The sequence below is a fragment of the Anomaloglossus baeobatrachus genome, chromosome 4 (assembly GCF_048569485.1).
Source record: "Anomaloglossus baeobatrachus isolate aAnoBae1 chromosome 4, aAnoBae1.hap1, whole genome shotgun sequence".
NCBI lineage: Eukaryota > Metazoa > Chordata > Amphibia > Anura > Aromobatidae > Anomaloglossus > Anomaloglossus baeobatrachus.
In genome coordinates this window covers 449,019,755-449,043,491 of record NC_134356.1, presented here as the reverse complement: position 1 = coordinate 449,043,491, position 23,737 = coordinate 449,019,755, and the positions used below count along the sequence as shown (strand labels likewise).

The 23,737-nt window shown below is 43.1% G+C and overlaps 1 protein-coding gene across 1 annotated transcript; it reads left to right on the top strand.

Moving 5' to 3' along the window:
• The first annotated feature begins 675 nt into the window (after positions 1–675).
• Positions 676–22,276, top strand: SNX33 (sorting nexin 33). Its single transcript, XM_075345583.1, has 4 exons — positions 676–1,315; positions 12,884–13,590; positions 15,548–16,260; positions 21,791–22,276. The coding sequence occupies exons 2-4, from the start codon at positions 12,908–12,910 to the stop codon at positions 22,042–22,044; spliced, it is 1,650 nt and encodes a 549-aa protein (XP_075201698.1). The 5' UTR covers positions 676–1,315; positions 12,884–12,907; the 3' UTR covers positions 22,045–22,276.
• Positions 22,277–23,737: the final 1,461 nt, after the last annotated feature.

Genomic DNA, 23,737 nt, shown 5'->3' with positions numbered 1-23,737 from the left:
TTTTTTTAAAAGTCTGTGTTGAGTTCGAGCCCCGGACACCCGGTATCTGGTGCGAGCCCCCAACTTTACCGCTCGAGTAAACGGATCCTTACTAGAGTCAACTTTGTTGTTCTGCTTCCACTTATATCTGTTATGTAATGAATCGGAATTCCACATAAATTCTGTTTGTTGCTAAATTGGAAAGAAAGGGAGCTAAAAAAACACAAGTGTGAACAAAGCCCATGATATATTTTACTATAGTTATATATACATTTGGCAGTGAGTTGTGTGTGCACGATTTCCCCTGCAGAGGGCATATTGGGGCAGTTTGGCTGGCTCAGTGCCCTCACACTTTTTCACGCCCCATTATGCCTCAGTCCTATTCCTGACATCATGGAAAATACAGTGAAGTGAATCTAATAGGACAGGCGACACTGTGAGGCATATGGGAGATGCTCATGTTGAAGCTGGGCTGCAGAAAGACATTTCTCATACATAAAAGTGCAAGTGGAAACCCCCAATCCTATAAAGCAAGTCATACCAGCAGAAGTGAGGGGTGCAGGGAGAAGCAGCAGTGCTGGGAGAGGACTCCAGACCTCTACATCTCTTTATATTAGTTTCATATTATCACAAAATAAACAGTCAAAGGTTGTGTGGAGCTCCCTGATGCTGGAAGCACCTCCTCTGGGAAGGGGGATGAGCTGAGGAGGAGCCAGACACAGCACTGGGGTAAGAAGAAGGAGGAGAGGGCTCTTATGGCTCCTCTAACAAGATCCTAAAAGATCCTTTATCCTGGGAAGAGATCTCCCATCCCCCCAGGTTGCAGGGTTGGTTTTGTCACACCCTCCAGGGTGAAGGTAACTTCCTCTGGCTGCTGCTGGGACTCGCAGGCACAGTAGGATCTTCTGGGGACTTCACTCACTTTTCGTCCAACTTCCCAAGTGTCTCCAGGGATGAGAGTGCTGTGGTGACAAGCCCCGGGCATGAGTGAGGCTGCATACGGACGGATAGGATTCCTGCTGTTGTCGTCTGCAGACGGAAATGGTTTTTTGTAGGCTGAATTCCTGAGGTTGTGACTGCTCTCATCACACACCAAGTTTGACATTTGTTATTTTTTGCGTGGATTGTGCTTGTTTCCTGGACATCTTGGTCACATTCCAGCTGTATCAAAAGTTCAGTCCTGTTGGGTGTAAACACTTATCTGCCAGAGACCGAGAACTGTGGGGGAATACTCTGCATTTGGAGGAAGTTCTCACCATGGAGCCATAGATGTGTGCCTATCGCTGTGCTGGATGGTGGCAGAGAGGTCCCGGGATCTGCAGGCGGGGCACACTTGGTAAGTTCTGCATTGTTTGCTTGTGTTTGTCCTGGGATCTGAGCTGAAATTCACGTCCTACCTGTTTGTGTAACCGACAGACCTGGTGATGTGTCCTGTGCCTGCTGCATTCCTCTATTGACAATACACCTACAAGATACAAATAGGTCTTCACAGGTTTAGAGTTACTTATTTACAAATAACACAGTGTATGTTGTAGAACACTGCCCACAATGGCTACATCTGAGCATATATACTGTAAGCTGGGCACAGTGCAGCCCCCAGAAGAAGCAGTGGCCTGATGATGGGCACAGGACCTGCTGCACTACTATGCACAAGGTGATCAACTACACCACAAAATGGCAGAGGGAGAAGAAAGGCAGCTGGCTCCAAAACACCCTACTGTGTGACTAGGCATTCAGAATTTGCTAATGTTTTACATGTGGTTAGTAAGGTATAAATATCCCAGCAGCCCAGTGTCTCACTGCAGCCTTGGAGGTTTTCACCATTACTAGTATACATTTTGGTTGGTTATCAAGCATCCCTATAACTTTGTAGGTGCAGTGGCATGAGGCCTATACTAACTGATATCCCTAAAGAAAACACTGTTCTTATATGCAAGTGTACTAGGGCCTAGGAGCACCCATCAAGACTACTAAGTGACAGCCATTTTGTGAACCATGTTATTATTTTTGATACTGCAGCTTGTCACAAAGTTTTATTTTATGTAATTCCTTTTATAACATGTAAAAAAATCTGCAGCATCAGAAAAACAAAGTAAAAAAAGTGACATTTTACTCAACGAAACTTTGGCCAATGTACTGATTGCTACATGAATAGGTTTCCTGGGATACAAGTCCATCTGTTTACACCTTACCATAGCCTGACAGCTGCTTTACAGATTTACAATGTGGTGCTCGTAGGTCGCTATGGCCCCATACTGCACCTATTACGCTGGTATTCTCCCCTGTAACCTGGATCGTAGATCGCTATGGCCCCATACTGCACCTATTACGCTGGTATTCTCCCCTGTAACCTGGATCGTAGATCGCTATGGCCCCATACTGCACCTATTACGCTGGTATTCTGCCCTGTAACCTGGATCGTAGATCGCTATGGCCCCATACTGCACCTATTACGCTGGTATTCTCCCCTGTAACCTGGATCGTAGATCGCTATGGCCCCATACTGCACCTATTACGCTGGTATTCTCCCCTGTAACCTGGATTGTAGGTCGCTATGGCCCCATACTGCACCTATTACGCTGGTATTCTCCCCTGTAACCTGGATCGTAGATCGCTATGGCCCCATACTGCACCTATTACGCTGGCATTCTCCCCTGTAACCTGGATCGTAGGTCGTTATGGCCCCATACTGCACCTATTACGCTGGTATTCTGCCCTGTAACCTGGATCGTAGGTCGCTATGGCCCCATACTGTACCTATTACGCTGGTATGCTCCCCTGTAACCTGGATCGTAGATCGCTATGGCCCCATACTGCACCTATTACGCTGGTATGCTCCCCTGTAACCTGGATCGTAGATCACTATGGCCCCATACTGCACCTATTACGCTGGTATTCTCCCCTGTAACCTGGTGCTCGTAGGCCGCTATGGCATCATACTACACCTACCTCATTACATGTCCTATAAAGCTGGTATTCTCCCCTAGTAACGTGATGCTCATAGGCCGCTATGGCCCCATACTATACCTACATCATTAAATGTCCTATTACGCTGGTATTCTGTATAACATGATGCTCGTGGGTTGCTATGTTCCCATACTATATCTACCTCATTAAATGCCCTATTATGCTGGTATTCTCCCCTATAACCAATTGCTGCTGCTATATAAGGTCTATGTGCTGAGCTCTTCCATGTACATTAGGCCTTGGCTCCACTTGCGTTTTACGCTGACGAGTGCGATTCGATAAAACATCACATTGCACTTGCACCAGTGTTAAACTATGAGGCAGTGTCTATCTATGATTTCTTTCTCATGCTGAATCAGCATGAGAAAAGAATTGCAGCATGGTGCGTTTGGCAGCGAGTCTCACATCACATGCACCCATACAAGTCTTTGAGTGCGTGTGAAACATCGCACTGCAATCGGATGACTTCCGAGTGCAGTCCGATTATACACAGAGACAGGCAGCGGAGAAGATGGAGAAATGCATCTTTCCCTCTTCTCCGCACCTGTGATCAGATCGCAAGATCAGATCACAGTCGCATGACACTCAGATCACACTCGCAGCAGAGCCTGAGCCGAGGGTCATTAGCATATGCTCTCGCATCGGATGCCATACTCAAGTGGGAGTGATGCCTTAGGCCTATCTTTGGGTTGGGATGATGCACCTTCTTGTCAATGTTATTCTGAGTTTACATGTCCTGTAATCATCCGTTAGAACAGATCCAGCAGCAATCCATTGGGAAAAAAGTTGCGCAAACACAATTTTTATTTTTTTTTTTGTTTTGAAAAAATTTGATCTTTGCAGGGGTCCATTTTTTTAAATTTTTTTAACATGTGAGTCTATGGAAAACTGATTCGTTAATTGCCATTTAGCCGTTTGTTTTTCTTTCATTCGTAAAGGTTCCTTTTTATTTTTTCTTACTGGATCAGTTTCAAATGGAAGATAAATAGCAATCTGTTAACGGATCTGTTGTCCATAGTCCCCCATGTTAAAAAATAAATAAAAACAAAAACTGATCCAGCTAAAATCAATTATTTCAAAACAGACATAAAGTTTTTGCACAACTTTTTACAACTGTTTGACCCACGGATTGCTGCTGGATGCGTTCTATCGGATGATTGCTGGCCATGTGAACAGAGCCTGACCCCAAATTTCTTTAATAAAATTTGTTTTATTTAAAAACAGCCTCTCCGAGTACCCTTCTATGGTTCTTTATGCTGTATATAATCACCTCTGTGCAATTTTATTAAAATGAAGGCAAAAAGGACATTCCAATCAATAGCCTTCTGACAGTTGCACATGCAAGCTGTAGGAACCACGACTGTCCTGCATGATGTAACATGTATAACTCCTACACCAGAAACCTCAAGACTTGCTCCTTTAAAATTACTCTTTGCAAATATGCAGCCAAGCCTTCTATACATAGGACATTAGTTCTGAGTGTGCCTGAGGCCAGCAGCTGGCAACCCTACACACCCATAGATGTAGGACGCTGTTGCAAAATTGAGTATACCTGAAAGGGGTTATCCGGGATAACAAAAAGGGTCAAGACACAGAAATACAATATGATAAAGTAAGCATTACTTGATGAATCCTTCACCTCGGATGTGTTCCTTGGCGATCTTTTATTTACTGATCAGCAACAATAACTGCATATTGATGCATGTGACTGCTGCAGCCAAACGCTGGCCTCAGTGGTCACCGCACCAAGGCTAATAATTGGCTGGTCGTGTGTACACAATACATCATTACGGCAGTGGGGGATTTAACAGGTTTCGAACACTTTTTTTTTTTTTTTTTTTTTATGGATCATCGATCGTATTTTAATATTCAGAGCATCCCCTTTTTAAATGATTTCTTTTTAGAGCACCAACAGAGATACATTACAGTGAGCAAACTAACAATGACAGACTGGTACAGAGGGGAGATGGCCCTGTCCTTCCGGCCTAACAGTCTTTAGGATAATGGGGAAATACAGTAAGTTGGGGTGTTACGGTAGCTGACCACTGGTGGTGAGGTGGCAGCACAGTCAATGGAGTCTATAAGCTTTATTGAAGAGCTGGGTTTTCAAGTTCTGCCTGAAAGTTCCAAATGTGATGGATAATCAGACATGTTGGGACACAGAATTTCAGATGGGGTATACTCGTGAGACGTCTTTGAGGCTATTGTGTGAGGAACGTACAAGTGTGGAAGAGAGGAGGAGGTCTTGGCAGGAGACTACATATGGGAAGATATCGGGAGATTAGTACGGAGATAGTCATGGCTGAAAGTGTTGGTACCCTTGAAATTCTCCCAGAAAATTCTTGCAGTTATACACATTTTGTCATAAACGTGTTTTACTTCTTTTGTGTGTATTGGAACAACACAAACCAACAGAGGGGGGGGGAGCAAATTACACATAATTTCACACACCATTCCAAAAATGGGCCTGAGAAAATTGTTGGCACCCTCAACTTAACATTTGGTTACACATTCGGTTGGAATAACTAACTGAATTAAATCACTTCGTATAACCATCAACAAGCTTCTTACACCTCTCAACTTTAATTTATGACCATTTTTCTTTTGCAAACTGCTCCAGGTCTCTCTCATCTGAAGGTGCCTTCTCCCAACAGCAATTTTAAGATCTCTCCCCAGGTGTTCAATGAGATTTAGATCTGGATTCATTGCTGGTTACTTCAAAACTCTCCATCTCTTTGTTTCCATCTATTTCTGGGTGCTTCTTGAAGAAAGTTTGGAGTTATTGTCCTGCTGGAAGACACATGACCTATGACGCAAACCCAGCTTTCTGACACTGGGCACTATATTGTGACCCAGAATCCTTTGGTAATCTTAAGATTTAATGATGTCTTGCACACAGTCAAGGCACCCAGTTCCAGAGACCACAAAATAACCCCAAAATATTTTTGAACCTCCACCATATTTGACTGTAGGTACTGTGTTCTTTTCTTTGTAGGCCTCATTTTGTTTTCGGTAAACAGTAGAATTATGTGCTTTTGGAGTTTAATTTTACTTAAATACTGACGGATAGTTTGCTCTGACACTGATGCACTCTGAGCCTGCATGACAGCTTGAATATCTTTGGAACTTGATTGTGGCTTCTTACCCACCATCTGGTCTATCCTCTGTTGCATACTCGTCCAGAGAAATTAGCTACAGTGCCATGGGTTGTAAATTTCTTGATTTATAATGCACACCATGGACAAAGGAACGTCAAGATCTCTGGAGATGGATTGCAATCTTAAATTGTTGAAAAATATCAACAATCTTTGGTTTTCAAGTCCTCAAATTGTTCTCTTCTCCTCTCTCTGTTCTCCATGCATAGTGTGGCACGTGCGCGTACACACACACTGCAAAGATTGAGTCAACTTCTCCCTATTTTATCTGGTGTCAGGTGTGATTTTTGATATTGCCCACACCTGTTACTTGCCACATGTGAGTTTATGAAAGCATTACATGCTTGAAACAAAGTTGTTTGCTCACAATTTAGGAAAGATGCCACAATTTTGTCTGGCCCATTTTGGGTTTAGTGTGAAATTATGTCCAATTTGCCTTTTTTGTGCGTGTGTTGCTCCAATACACACAGAGGAAATAAACGTGTAATTGCAATAATTTTCTTGGAGAAATACTTCATTTTCTGGAACAATTATAAGGTTGCCACACGTTCAGCCATGACTGTATATTTAGCAGAGAAATTATGGATGGCTTTGTAGGGGCGGCACGGTGGCTCAGTGGTTAGCAGTGCAGTCTTGGGTTCAAATCCCACCAAGGACACCATCTGCAAGGAGTTTGTATGTTCTCCCCGTGTTTGCATGGGTTTCGTCCGGGTACTCTGGTTTCCTCCCACATGCCAAAGACATACAGATAGGGACCTTAGATTGTGAGCCCCAATGGGGACAGTGTGCCAAAGTATGTAAAGCACTGTGGAATTAATAGCGCTATATAGATGAATAAAATTATTATTATTATTATTATTATTATTATTATTATTATTATTATCAATGTTTGTTGTTTGTACTGGATACATTGGGGATCTTTGAGCCAGTGAAGGGTCATGCAGAGTAGTAGTGAGGTGGATTAGTCAGGCAGCAGAGAGCTCAGAGAGTGTTAGCAGAAAGGCCACCGAGTAGGATATTGCAATAGTCGAGATAGGAGATGATGAGTGCACGCACAAGCATTTTAGTTGATTCAACAATTGAGGAAAGGATGGATTTTGTAAATATTTTTGTCAAGGGTTACTCTGAGACCGTGGACTTCTGGTACAGGGTTGGTTGTGATGTCATTTAGGGTGTGTTCACATCTGCGTATATAAAATCACCCAGATTCTCAGCCAGAAAAGTTTACAAAAGTCATCTTCGCATCCGTATGTCATGTGAGTGCTATGTGAGTGTGGGGGGGTTTTCTCGCCTAGAGGAGGTGAGAAAAATAACACATGACACGCTCCAACTTTCTGGCTGAGAATCTGGGTGATTTTTTTTTTTTTTTTTTTAATCTACGTAGATGTAAGTGCACCCCTAATGTGATGGATCGATCAGGTAGGGGACTTAGGTGAGATGGAGGAAAGATGATTAGTTTGTTTTTGTCCACATTGAGATTGAGGAAGCGAGAGGAGGAGGAGGACATGGCTGGTGGATACTCTGGGAATCTGGACAGCAGAGAGGTGATGTCTGGGCCAGAGAAATTTGTGTCATCAGCATATAGGTGGTACTGGAAGGCATGGGACTTTATAAACTGTCCCACCCCAAAAGTATTGATGGAGAAGAGTAGGTTGATGCCAAGAGAAGAGAGGATCTGTAGTAGAAGGGAGTGGTCGAAGGTGTTGAAGGCAGAGGACAGGTCTAGAAGGAGGAGTATAGAGAGTTGCCAGCTTTGGCAGTAAGTAGTTAGTAATTTTGGTCAGGGCTGTTTCAGTGGATTGGTGGGAATGACAGTCGGATTGTAGGTTGTTAAAGGGATTCTGTCACCAGATTTTGGCCTTCTAAACGAAAACTAGCACCTTTTTAAAACAGCGCTTCGGCTGCATTCAATAAAGGTGCACGTTACCCAATGACCCCCCTCTCAGACACCACAATTACCATTATAAAATCTCCCGCCCAGTATGTAAATTGTCCGGTCTGATGGGTGTCCTAATCTGTGCCTCCTGTCACTCCTTTCGCCCTCCTCCTGTTCTAATTCATGTGCATGATGCCTCAGACGCCATCCATGTAGGTGGGCAAAATCTTGCGCCTGCGCAGACATATTCTTAGCATGAGCTCTGCCCGGTGATGCAGTGTGCCTGTTGTGATCACGAGGTGCGGATGTGTTGCTATGACAGCCGGGATTCTGTTGAAGACCTCTGTGCTTATCATTACGGAGCTTCTTTGCTGGACTTCATAGGAGACCATGACTTTTGCTATACACAGCAACATGTTGCGATATATAGCAAAAGTTATCAGACGACCGCAGGTTCACATAAATACAGTAAAAAGAAAAAAAGTTTTAAAATTGGGAAAAAACTAAAGTTTACATCACCCTTTTCACCCATCTAATATATAAAGCTGAATGTGTGTGTGTGTGTGTGTGTGTGTGTGTGTGTGTGTCCGGGATTGGCATCTGCACTGTCGCAGCTACAGCCACAAACGTTTGCACACTCACACGTGTGGACTCCGAGAGCGTCATAGGCTATTTTGTAAGGCGAAATTTTAATCCCGCGCGTTCCAATTTACCAATCAATTTTGCCCCTATCTACATAATGGGGAAAAAGTGAAACGAAAAGTGTATCCGCACCGTCGCATTTACAATCACGAAATTTTGCACAGACCCCTCATGTGACCCAGGGAACGTTGTAGACTGTGTTTTAATAGGAAAGTTTAACCCCGCTCTTTACAGTTACTCTCCAAAAAATATGCCCCCCTTTAAAGTAAATGGAGCCTGGAACTACAGGTTATTAGTAGGAGCTGTGATTGGTTGCGATAGGAACAAAAGACATTCACAGTATAAGAAGCTTATATGTGAGGTAATAAGATGTCGGTGGGGAGATGGATAGAGGGAGACAGAGAGAGAGAGAGAGACGGATAGAGGGAGACAGAGACAGACCTGGAAAGACAGAGACAGACCTGGAAAGACAGAGACAGACCTGGAAAGACAGAGACAGACCTGGAAAGACAGAGACAGACCTGGAAAGACAGAGACAGACCTGGAAAGACAGAGACAGACCTGGAAAGACAGAGACAGACCTGGAAAGACAGAGACAGACCTGGAAAGACAGAGACAGACCTGGAAAGACAGAGACAGACCTGGAAAGACAGAGACAGACCTGGAAAGACAGAGACAGACCTGGAAAGACAGAGACAGACCTGGAAAGACAGAGACAGACCTGGAAAGACAGACAAAGATAGATGGGGAAAGACACAGACCTTGACAGAGACAGACGGGGAAAGAGACAGAGAAATAGAGACAAACAAGGAAAGAGACAGACGGAGACAGGCAGACAGGGAAAGAGACAGACAGGAAAAAACACAAAGAGACGGGGAGACAGGAAAAAACACAAAGAGACGGGGAGACAGAGCTGGGAAAGAGACAGAGCGACAGACAAAGAAGGAGGCAGGCAGACGGGAGAAGGAGGCAGACCTGGAAGGAGACAGACGGGGCATGTGAAATAGCAGCCGTCGTCCTTGCTTTCCGCATCCTCCCTCTGTTTCTCGTTGTCCATCTGAAATAAAGGACTGTTTGTTTTTTTTTTTTCCCTTGCTTTGCGTGAGTACCCCTCTCTTTTGGACGATTTTTTTGAACTTGTTGCCTGTACTTATTTTGGTTGGCACCCCCTATTCTTTGGTCCTATTTCTCATTTCCAGCTAGTTGCTATTGCTGAAAAATTAGCTCTCGTTGGAGTCAGTGGTGCTGGACTTTCTGCTTGTTGTGCTATTAATCCTATGGATAGGCCATCAATATTAAAGTACTGGACAAACCCTGTAAACAATGCTTTGCATATATGTAGTGTGGAATGTCATGGATGCAGAACACTGTATGGTGAGACTAGAGTTCAGGACCCACAGAGCGAGTGACCACGTGCCCTGTACAGCTCAGCTTGACATGCATTATGGTATGGGGGTCTTGGATTTTTCAGAGTGTAGGGTACGTTGAATCAGTGGGTGGTGAGATCAGATTGGCCAGGGCTCCAGATGATCTGGTTCTAATGTCTGTTGTGAATTTACTGTAGCTTTAAGCATGTTCTTCTGATTTGTCTTCTATGCATCTACTGTACAGCATGTATGGAATTATGGAGACTTCACCAGTAGCTGTATTGAGGAGTCATACTTGAGTATTACAATATTTCTATAATAACCACTTTGTTGGGAAACATCCAAAATCTCTATGTAGCCATGGCTTAATTGTCAACTTGCTGTCACCATTTCTTCTCCTGGGTTCAATGATTGTGTGTGGGGAAAAAAATAAAATAATATATATATATATATATATATATATATATATATATATATATATATATATGAAAATATATACTTTGGTTGTGTGTAGTAACCTAGGAATACTGAATGTGCCCACTTCCTGACGGGTATGTGTAGATGTAAGGTCCTTATTGCTGCTTACACCCCATTTCCAAACAACCCTTTAGGAGAGTGGTGGGTGGTGTAACAAAGAAACTTTGGCCTTAGCAATGTTGCATTTTATGATTGTGATCAGAGAAGGACAGTATGTGGGGTCTATGTGCCAGGACGGCTTTTCCAGTCCCAGTCCGGCCCTGAACAGTCATGTCTTGCTTTTGAGCTGTTTTGCTGATCAAACTTGCCAATGCAAGTTACTAGCTTGTTGAAAGAAGTACAGCACATGGATGTCATCTGTGTTCTGTCCATATTGTACTGTTTATTGGGTAGAAGAAGCTAAGAAATTTTGTTTCATACAAGAAAAACAGATGCAAGAAAGATTGTAAGAACTGACATAAGGCCCATAAATGGGTCCAGCCCACTGAGAGAAAAAAAATACAGACTGTTTTTCATGTTCGAGGGGAAAAAAAGTGATGTGTGAAACCGGCATAAATCAAACTCTTGCAAATCGGGTTTCCACCTGTATGGAGAGCACATGGTGATCTGGCCAGGTTTCCAATCTATAGATGTAACAAGCATGTTCTAATTCACAGACTGCAGGCAGAGATCTTGATAATGGGGGGGGAATCATATGTAAACATATAAAACAATTTTTTTATACAAATAATTAAATAACTCTTTACTCTTTTATAGCGACAAGTTGAGGTATCTAACTGCTTTGCTAACTCCTTAAATACTACACCAAGTTCCCTTCAAAGCGCCAAATGAATGGAAAGAATCACTGGAATTTATTATTCTTTATCCAGATGTGCAGAAGTTAGAAACGTAGGGAAAGCAAGTGTTGCATAAAGGTTTGCAGAAACTGGGACACCTACTCTATGTATTGGTGAAAGAGTTAAAAGACCAATTCGGACAATGTTAGCCTTTAAGTACAGTAATCTAATATTGGGTTTTCTTCCCGATTCATCCATTTTTCTTAAAAGAGCACTCATCCATCAAATTTTCCACTCCTCTTTGGCAATCTTTAGTGGGTGTTTCATTCTGAACTCTCGGAGTCACCTAAGCTGTTTACGAGCTTGTTTGTCCACAGGTTTATAAGCTTGAGTGGAGCTCTGATCGGCTGTACCTCGGGTTCAGTAATGCAAACTAAGAAAGGAGTTTCTGGTTAAAGGGAACCTGTCATCAGAAATGTAGCTATAAACCTAAAAGTTCCCTTTTCGTATGCAAATTTCTTAAATCTTCCATGGGGGCGGGCTGCCTGATGTACGTTGCTGTCCTCCTGCCGATTTACGCTGCCCCCGAACGCTGAATTTCAAACCTCAGGACGCCGCCCCTGGGCGCCCGTGGTCCCGCGCATGCGCTGTGCTACTGTAGCGGTGCCGTGCACTGCGTGCACGTGTGACCGCTGGTGACGCTTTTGCGCGGGCACCGACTGCTCCGTCCGCTCCTTCCATCTATTTCCTGCTGCTGAGCAGGATGGGAAGGAGGTGACGTCCGGTCATCTGGCCAGCGAGCGTTTGCGCAGAACGCTGGAGGAGTAGGCGAAAGTGTGGTCACGAGGATATGGGCGGCACTTGCTGATGACACTCTCACAGCGCCGCCAATAACCTCGTGCCCGTGCAAAGCGTCACTAGCGGTCACACGTGCACATAGTGCACGGCACCACTACAGTAGCACAGCGTATGCGCGGGACCACGGGCGCCCAGGGGCGGCGTCCTGAGGTTTGAAATTCAGCGTTCGGGGGCGGCGTAAATCGGCAGGAGGACAGCAACGTACATCAGGCAGCCCGCCCCCCAAGAAATTTGCATACGAAAAGGTACAAGTTTGTAAAGTATTTATTTTGGAATAAAAGGGGCCACAAAAACTATAGGAAGCTTCCTAGAATGCAGCCCAGGAGCTGCAGAGGGGGGAACTTTTAGGTTTATAGCTAAATTTCTGATGACAGGTTCCCTTTAATTAAGAAAATGGGCAAGGCTGCTTTTACTGTAGCGCTGCCACTGTTTAAGCATCATGTCCCTTTCACTTCCATTGGAGTAAGCTACAATACCTAGAAAGGTCTGCAGTGATGTCTGGAGCCCACTGGCTTCTTTGCACAGCTTATTGGTGGCATACCAAGAGTCAGACCCAACAAATCTATTATTTTCATATCCTATTTTATGGTTTATGTAGCTCATATTTATTTATACACAGTATTCAGTGTAGACATTGGTTTTGTGAATAAAGGTTTTGTTCTAGATATACTCTTTTATGATTCATAATAATTACATATATGCAGTTTGAGAAACTAAGATACAGATGTTTACGTGATTCGGCTGTTCATGGAATATTTCCTAAAATGTTTTCTTTTCATGTTGCAGCACTTTCCTTTGATTTTCCTCATCATGGCGTTTAAAGCTCGGGCGCTGTATAACTTTCAAAGTGAAAACAAGGAAGAAATCGATATCCGAGAGCATGAAGAGCTTCAATTGTTGAGTGATGTTTCTTTGGATGGATGGCTTCAGGGTACAAACAGCCGTGGTCAAACAGGACTTTTTCCTGCATCATACGTGGAGATTATACAAGCACCCCGTTCTGGTTCAGTCCAAGTAGACTACCCAACACACCACACGAGCTACACAGACGCTACTCATCATGGGAGCTATGATGATGATGAAGAAGATGATGATGAGTGGGATGATTGGGATGATGGACAGTCTGTGGCTGAAGAACCCAGTGGCTCAAATGGGGTTCCACATAGTCAGACACAACACCATTATTACCCAAGGCCTGAATATGCCCACAGGCCACGGCCTCAGCTAGAACGTCAGGATAGCATAGCCAGTGGGAAAAGAGGTAGTGTGGTGGGTCGAAATCTGAACCGATTCTCCAGCTTTGTAAGGTCAGGTGTGGAAGCCTTTATACTTGGAGATGTTCCCCAATTTGGCAGAGTGTCTGAAACCTATGTAATTGAGATGGGACCAAAGGGGCCACTGTGGAAGCCAAATCCAAACGCTTTCATTTGTTCTGTGGAGGAGCCTACAAAGCAGACAAAGTTTAAGGGGATTAAGAGTTACATCTCTTACAGGTGAGAGACCATTTAGGGTTGAAAAGCGTCAGCTATTCTTCTTCTGCAAGTAAAAAGTATGTTGTATGGGGCAATGTTCAGTTCTGTGTGTACTGAAGGAAAACTGCCTAAATCCATGTTTGCACAACGCACTGTATATATCTGTATTTGTTAAGCAATGCCCAGTATTTGTCGACTGATTCACTTTTGGTTTGTGTTGTGTATTTATAAGCAATGAAACATTATGATATTGTGGTTTGCAGAGCTTTTATTAGGAGAAGCCTTCATGTCAGGCTGAAGTGTGTAGGAGTGTCACAAACAATGGCCTTCGGTTAGCTTCAGCATTGCATTTGGTAGCAAAGAGTGCAAAGAAATACATTTAGCCACCCTTCGATTGAGTGACGAGTTACATTTAATTTCTGGTCCTTTGGAGAAAAATTGTGCCATTGTTTTCTATTTTAAAGAAACACACGAAGGTTATGGACACCTATGACGTAACCATTTTTCAGATTTTCCTGTTTTATAGGAAATTATCTCCTAGTAATAGGCTGGGTATGAGGCCTGATTGGGGTCGTATCCAGCGTGCTTCTGTTTACATTCGACCATATCACAGCTTCTATCTTTCACTTATTTCCATCTCATGTGCTGCCACTTCCATACCCTGCTCACCCCGTGTCTCTTGTCTACTAATAGGACATCCCCCTTCTTAATCTGAGTGTTTGCCCCCATTAAAATAAAAACACTAAGGCTGGGGACACACAAGCATATGGCATCCAATGCAAGAGCATCAGATGCATTATGCTAATGACCCCGTCTCCCGCTCTGCTGCGAGTATGAGCCGAGTGTCATTATACTGTAATCCACTCTGATCGGAGCACAGCTGCGGAGGAGAGGGAGGGACCAATCTCCCCATCTATTCCATTATCAGCTGATGCGATTATCACACTCAACTCTGGTGTCATCTGAGTGAAGTGCGATGTTTCACTTGCACCCATAGACTTGTATGGGTGCAACTGAATACGGATTGGATTTATCACATTCCATTTGGCCCGTTTTACTTGTCATGTGTCCTAGCCCTTATACTCCCCTTCTGTGCCTATTCTGTTCCAGCAGTGTCTGGACTCTCTCTCCCGGGGCTCATGTAAGGTTAAGTCACACGAGCCCTGTGCCCAATCGGCGCCGGCTTCACTCTGCTTGCCTTTGGACACATCAAGAGAAAGTCAGAGCTGGTACTGGCCGCTCACTTCCCATTAATGTTTGATACATTCAGAGGTGTGGAAAGTGAAGCCAGCGCTTATGGGGTGCAGGGCTCGCATTACCTAAAAACCTCACGTGAACCCCGGGAGAGTGAACGCAGACACTGCTGGAACAGCATGGGCATCGGAGATGAGTGTTTTCATTTTAACTGCGGAAAACACTCAGAGTAAGAAAGGAATGTCCTATTAGTGGACAACCTCTTTAACAAGACAAGACGCATAAGAATATATGATGTAATCAGTTCAGGTTAGTAGATCATTGCTCGTTCAGGGTATTGCAGTTGCAGCATGGACCTTATATAACAGATGTGTGAATTCAGCCTAAAAACAGACAGTACAAATCTTGCAGAGAACATTGGCAATTTGCTACTGATATTTAATTTCTTTATTTTTTTTTACACTTTTGGCTGGCGAGCTCAGGCTTTTGGAAAAGGAGAGGGTCTAGTAATATCTTCTCCTATTGCAGACAGGCCATTGGGAGGAGGTTCCTGCTGCAGGCAGGTGTCCCACTGTCAGACACAGATTAGTGAAGAGTAGGGTTGAAATGGTTAACCCTATTTTGTTTCATATTACAGTTTTTAACTGAGAAATAAAGATATCTCTCTGTCTAAATAGATCAAAGAAAATAATGATATAAATATAAGCAAATGCTAAGATTTTTTTTTTTTCTTTTGTTTTAAAGTTAATAAAAAATATTATTTTTTTTTTTTTTTTTTCCTAAGGCTGACTCCGGGTCATACCAACTCTCCAGTTTACAGACGGTATAAGCACTTTGACTGGTTGTACAACCGCCTCCTGCACAAATTTACTGTCATCTCTGTCCCCCACTTGCCAGAGAAGCAGGCCACGGGGCGCTTTGAAGAAGATTTTATCCAAAAGCGTAAGCGTAGATTGGTTCTGTGGATGGATCATATGACGAGTCATCCAGTGCTTTCTCAGTTTGATGGTTTTCAGCATTTCCTAACCTGCCGTGATGAAAAACAATGGAAAGCTGGGAAAAGACGCACGGAGAGGGATGAAATGGTTGGTGCCAGTTTTCTGCTGACCTTACAGATACCTACTGAACATCAGGATCTCCAAGATGTAGAAGAACGTGTGGATACTTTTAAAGCCTTCTCAAAAAAGATGGATGAGAGTGTTCTCCAGTTAAGCAGCGTAGTGTCTGAACTAGCACGTAAACACTTGGGAGGCTTCCGTAAGGAGTTTCAGAAGCTTGGTGGCGCCCTGCAGAATCTAAGCCATTCCTTCCAACTAGACCCACCTTATGGATCTGAGCCACTGATTGGCGCAATTTCTCATACTGGGCGCACATATGAGATAGTTGGAGAAATGTTTGCCGAACAACCCAAAAATGATCAGTTTAGATTTCTTGATACCCTGTCTTTGTATCAAGGATTGCTTTCCAACTTTCCAGACATCATTCACCTACAAAAAGGTAAGGAAATGGAGCTTGCAGTTAAAGGGACATTGTAACCGGGTTCTTGTTGCCTCATTTGAAACTAGCATCATATAGTGGCTGAGACCATGATCCCAGGGCTGTCATACACTGGGCTGCTTGCTGTAGTTTTGATTAAAAATTTCTGTTGTTGGCAGTAAATTATCACTGAGAGGACTAGCAAATCTGTAGCAAAGTGATTCTCGATATTCATGACACCTGTCCATCCCCACCACAGGCTGGCAACTTTCTGCCTATGCGAAGTATACATAGAAAACTGCAAATTGGTGGTTTGGGGGGTTTATATAGAGCTCAGCATTCAGAGATCTGGTAGATCTGCAGCAAATATAACAATGATTTTACCAGCCCAGTAAGTGACACATTGCTGCAACCCGGGTCTCTGTCCTTAGTACTAATATGCTGTTCTCAGATAGGGCAACAACAGCTTGTTGACAGATTCCCTTTTTAAAGAGCTATTGCTTAATAAGTAATCACCACTACCAGTGATGAGTAAATTATCTCCTATCCAGAAGATCGTTGATAACTTGCTAAGATGAGAATAAATCTTTTAATAATCTTGGGAAATGCTGACTATATTTCTAAATTGCTTTAGATGTCCAACAGGGAGGTGTTAGGAACTAAATGTCATCTAGTATATTGCAATGAAGACTCGTATATGTAATAACGGCTAGGGATTAACAATATACATGCACATAGACTGTCCCTATAAAACTTAAATACTTTATTAAATCACTTAAAACCACACCGTGATTACTAAAAGTGCACAGGATAGATTGCTAGCCCTCAATGGCTGCACCTATCTGTGCACTGCCTTACAGCGGGGGTGGCACCCTAAAAATGCAATATGGCGCCCCCACTCCGCGACGACTTTCCCTGCTGCTCCTGAAGTCCCTGCCGGAAAAAAGGTGCAGTGCCTAAGATAAGTGCAACAAACAAATTGGTGTGTCGGGTGGACAGTAGGGAGGAAAAATCAAAAACATATCTCATTGATGTGAACAGAATGGTAATTTCAAGCCTCAACGCGTTTCTCCCAGAAGTGGGTTCCTCAGGAGGAACCATTGAATAGGGTGTTTTTCCTTGGACACCAGCACTATTTGGGTCTGCAGTGTGCTATTTATCAACAGGATCCCCTCTTTGTATCAGCCATTTGGCTACATAGGGTTTTCCTGAACCGCCATTGTAGTTTACTATTGGCCTGCGCTCTGTCTTTTTTTCATTACGGACTGTTTCTGCAGCGATTTGAAGCGCACATGTGCTGTTCAAATTGCTGCAGAAATTTCTGCAGGGACAGAACGCAACGTGCGCACATAGCCTAACTCTAGATAACTAATTTGTACTCTGACTCTAAAGTTCCATCCACTTTTTTTTTTTTTTTACAGATATTGTAAGTTCTTCAGTATTGGGTTTGCTAGGACTCCATTCTTATGTTTTTATGCTAAAATTAGTGCTAAATCTACCTTAGGGTAACTTTAGATTATTAGATCTCATGTAATGCTGAAAGATGATGCACAAATTCTACATCCAGGCTGAATTAGGACAGGGAGAATATCCGATATATGCACGCCTTCCACACACCACTATATTTAGCATTCTTTGCCTACAGTGAAGATTCCTACATTAGTGTTCCATGATTTGTTAGTCTCTGAGGTAGCGCTCGCTTCTGTGTGCGGAACCTGTTTCGGTTTGGGTCATTTCTCTTGTCTCTCTCCCTTTAGCTCTTCTGTGTATTCTTGTTGAGGCGTGATAATCCTCTCAAAATATCAGAGTGGTTGTATGGCCTACAAGAAAGGGATGGGGGGGTGTTATGACCTAATTAAAGCGTATAGTCAGTACAGCCATGTCTAGAAGATATAAATCTATGGGGAGTATTAGGAGGTAGCACTCGTAGACTCCTCAGATTGTCATAGGATGCACGCAGGACATAAAATGTCTAGGTCATGGGCGGGCATACTATTGGTACAACCTTTGCAGCTACACGGGCCAAGAGGTTAGGGGCCCATTTCCACTTTCAACCTGTTCAAATTTTATATTATGATGAGCTCTTGGACTGCAAAGGACCCATATATTGTTCTTGCACAGGGTCCCTTTCCTATCTGTTCCCACCATTTGTCTAGGCCAGGGGTGGGCAATTAAATTTCCCATGGGGCCGCATGAGAAATTGGGATGGTTTTAGAGGGCCGGACTAATATAATTAACTCGGTTCTACATTATATATATATATATATATATATATATATATATATATATATATATATATATATATATATATATATATATATATATATATTATATGTTTATATATACACACACAATCCCTATATACTACATCACTACACCCACCACATACTACACCTGTAATATACATCACTATACACTGCACCTGTAATAAACTACACCTCTATATACTATACCACTATATACACCTGTAATATACTACATCACTATACACTACTCCTGTAATAAACACCTCTATATACTATACCACTATATACTACATCACTACACCCCTATATACACCTGTAATATACTACATCACTATATACTACACCTGTAATAAACTGCAGCACATCACTATATACTACACCTGTGATAACCTACATCACTACACCCCTATATACTACACTTGTATTATACTACACCTGTGATAAACGACACCACTACACCCCTATATACTTCACTTGTATTATACTACACCCCTTTATACACCTGTATTATACTACGCTCCTATATACTACACCTGTATTATACTACACCCCTTTATACACCTGTATTATACTACACTCCTATATACTACACCTGTATTATACTACACTCCTATATACACCTGTATTATACTACACCACTATACCCCATATACACCTGTATTATACTACACCCCTAAATACACCTGTATTATACTACACCACTACACCCCTATATACACAATGTATTATACTACACCACTACACCCCATATACACCTGTAATATACTACGCCACTACACCCATATATACACCTGTATTATACTACACCCCTATATACACCTGTATTATACTACACCACTACACCCCTATATACACCTGTAATATACTACACCACACCACTACACCCCTATATACACCTGTATTATACTACACCACTACACCCCATATACACCTGTATTATACTACACCACTACACCCCTATATACACCTGTAATATACTACACCACACCACTACACCCCTATATACACCTGTATTATACTACACCCCATATACACCTGTATTATACAGGTGTATATAGGGGTGTAGCATAATACAGGTGCATATAGGGGTTTAGTGGTGTAGTATAATACAGGTGTGTATATAGGGGTGTAGTGGTGTAGTATAATACAGGTGTATATAGGGGTGTAGTATAATACAGGTGTATATAGGGGTGTAGTATAATACAGGTGTATATAGAGGTGTAGTATAATACAGGTGTGTATATAGGGGTGTAGTGGTGTAGTATAATACAGGTGTACATAGGGGTGTTGAATTATATTACACACCTATATATACACCTGTATTATACTACACCACTAGACACCTATAAAACTACACCACTACACCCCCCCTCCCCCCCCCGCCCCCATTGTCCCCGCAGGTTACTAGAAGTAACCACTCACCTCTCTTCTTATCGTCCCCGTCCTCAGGCACCTCCGTATGAGCCCCCCCGCTGAGCAGCTTCTCCTTCACATGGCCAGGCTGCGCCGATGCTGTTTTCTTAGGAGCCCCCGCCGCTGCCTCTCTCCGTACCAGCCCCCGCCTCCGCAGCTTCTTCTCCTGCCGGGCGGGAACTTTTCAAATGACACACGCGCGCCGTACTGACGATATCAGGGCGCGCGTGTGTCACAGAGAAAAGTGTCGGGCAGGGAACAGAGGAGAGATTCCTGCGTTCCGCTGCTGCACTGTGCGGCGCGTCAAGATCTGTCCTCTGTTCCCTGTGATGAGGGCAATCTGACCACGCGCCTCCCGGAGCCTGGAGCTCCGGACAACAGGTCAGATTGCCCTCATCAGTGACCGGTCAGCAAGGACGCCCTGAACCAGGCGGGCCGGTCACAGAGAGTAGGCGGGCCGGATGTGGCCCGCGGGCCGCCCCTTGCCCAGGTCTGGTCTAGGCTATACTTTCCTCTGCGCTAAATATAGTTGAAAAGATTTTTTTCTTTTTGATGACTTCTACTTTGAGTTGGATACCAATGTCAAATTGCTGGGGGCTCAACTCTCCGCACCTCCTCCGATAAGCTGTTCAAAGGAACTGACACTGCTTGCACGGCCAAAGATCGCCATGTGCCACCGCTACGTGGCAGCAAAATACAGGTAAATAGGGTGGCATCACAACAAGAGTCCAATCCAGTTGGCTTTTTTGTGACTTGCCTTTTGTGGTCATAGTACTCTTATGGTTGCTATATGACCCCATTCACCTAAATGAGGCTGCGATATAAAGTAGCAACAGCACATAGCATACTTTGGCTGCGCAACCTCTGTAGTCCTGGCTTTACTTGGAAGAAAAATGACATGTGATTTATCTTTTTATCTGCTTGTCTCAATTAAAGCAGTATTAGGGGCAGCTAAAGGTTTCTGAAGAACCTGGTGAAGAACCTGATATAAATCACTGCAGATATCCTCCACTTTTTGGACACTTATTTTTGTTTTAGTTTTACTTTTACTTGTGACTGAAATGGTACGTGTGATCACTTTTTAGAACTCCTGATATGCTGGATGTTGTGATCCATGGAGGTATATGCATATTACCATATAATGAAACGATTCATTAACACTGGTGTTGGCCTTAAAAGTCTTAATGAAGGCAGTGCTGGTGTAAGATGCCCCTAATTCATTACTAAGCGTGCACCTCCTCCAGTAATCTTACTCCAGTCCGAGATTGGAGTAACGTTTCTGACGTAAATTAAGCCACAAGTTTTTGTGAATTTTTTTGGGCTAGCTTTATGTAAGCTTTAGACCAGGGTTACACTTGCGTATAGCATCAGCTGTGATATGCTAATGACACTTGGCTCAAACCCTGCTGCAAGCGTGACCGAGTGTCCTACAACTGTGATCTGATTATCTGAGATTTTCCCGCTTTGTGCTTGTCCAGTTCATATGCTTCTGTGAGTGAGGCCATAAAATGATTGGTGGTTGGCAGCCCATCATCTTGTGTAAATAGGAGTGTGTGCAGCCAACTATAATGTAGAGTATGGACAGTAGAGAGTACAATTAATCAACCCCCTCACAATCATGGCTGCATGATGAAAGTAAATATGAACACTCTTCTTTACTATTGATTGGTCTGGGTGGAAATGAGTTCCTAGCAAAACCTACGACATTCTGGTGAAGAGATCCAGACTTTTGTGGTTCCACACCGCAGCTCTCGTAACTGATCCATCGTGCATCAGCCATCACTTTAACAAGCAACGAGTTTCATGTGATATAATATTTTTTATTTTATTGTTTCAGAAAATGAGATTGAGCCTTATATCTAACTTTTTGCTGTTATTAAACTTTCCTTCAGGAGCATTTGCAAAGGTAAAGGACAGCCAGCGCATGAGTGATGAAGGGAAGATGGAGCAAGAGGAAGCTGATGGCATGCGGAAAAGGTGTCGTGTTGTAGGCTTTGCTTTGCAGGCAGAGATTAACCATTTCCATCAGAGGAGACTCCTAGACTTTAAAATGGCTATCCAGCATTATTTAAAGGAACAGATTATGTTTTATAGGAGGGTGAGTCAGGAGCTGGAGAAAACGCTAAAGATGTATGACAGCTTGTGACTTGGACTTGGATTGTGTTTCCTGCTGAACCTCTTTTGATAACGGAGACCATCTCTTCATCCCTTCCATGTGCACTCCAAGGACACTGAATATGAAAAGGGAAGAAGGGAAGTTGCAAGATATTAACTGTTAACTTTAAAAAAATGAAATTTGATATAGAAAAAGTGGGTGTTTATACTGGTGAATATGCTGCTGTGTTAAGAGCAAAAATAAATCAGAGCTTTATTGTGTATTTCTAGCGAGTGGATATTTGCTGTGGGTTAACAAACTATTGGTTATAATGCATGTCATATGCCCATAGTGAAAGCAACCTTACTTTAACAAAAGCAATAATCGTCAGCAACAGGCTTTTAATTCACTAAAGTACTTAAAGGAATACTGAATCTAGAGATAGAGTAAATAAGAAAAGTAATGTGGGTGCCGCCACTATTTGCAACATTTTCTGTATGATCCTGTAGTCAGTCTAGTGGGAATTCTGCAGGGAGTAAAAAAGTTTATCTCCTGATCTGTTCCATCTTCATCTGTGGCGGACTGAAGCCCGGTCCCCCTTGTAAAGGGGTTGTCCACTACTAAGACAACCCCTTCTGATTCCACGTGTTTCCCCCAGATAAAATAATAAGGTCTATACTTGCCTCCATGGCCAGCATGGTTTCAGCAGTGCCCAGGCTCACGTGAGGCTGTGACATCATGCAAGCTCCACCGTCCAATCAGCGCTGACTTCCTTCTCGCCGGCTTCTGACCAAACGAACGAGCTATCAACAGGAAGTGAGTGCAACTGCAGAGCTCACTTCCTGTGGATTAACTTGTTTAGTCTGAAGGCGGGGATGCAGAAGCCAGAGCTGATTGCACGTGGAGCTTGCATGATGTCACAATCCCACATGAGCCCCGACACAATGAAACTGGACACCGCTGGAACACCACTGGTACAGGAGGTGAGTATAGGCTTTCTTCCTTTACCTGGGGTAAATATGCAATCAGAAGGGGTTGTTCTAGTAGTGGACAACCCCTTTAAACAAAGGCCTCCCCCTAATGTCAGTTGAACCTGTAGATCTCATGTGTATGGGAGCAATGACCAAATTGTAGAAAGAGATATCTATCACGCATGTCCGATTATAGACTGCCGGTCGCATTATTATACCTAAGATAAGGAGGTGCTTTTTTCATAGACAACACAGGAGGGCTCCATCTAGTAAATGCTCTTATGTATGATGGGGTTGGCTAGGATGGATGTCTTCCAAAGCATCTAATGTGTATAGCTAGTCTAATGTGTGAGTTTTCGGTATCTTTTATTTTACTGCAGATTAGGCACAGCAGGAGACTTCTGCTGCAGCCAGTTGTCTTACAGCCAAACAGAGAACAACAATGAGAGGAAAGGGATTGGTGCAGTTCCTGAGCCACTCAGGGAAGACTTATACCTTCTCTTTGATCTCCTATTACAAATAAAACAAATAAATGATATATTTAATACCGTATATAAAGCTGTGTCTATGTTCGCCAAAGGAATCCGCACCATCGCATTTGCAATCATAACAATTTGTTCAGCCACCTCATTTGACTCAGGGAATGTCATAGACTATGTTTTGAGGGGAAATTTTAACCCTGCACTTTAGTTATTTGCCCCAAAAATGGTTACTTACTGTTTGGATGTGTGAGTTAATATATTGGCTATTTTAACAGTTAGTCTGGATGTTTA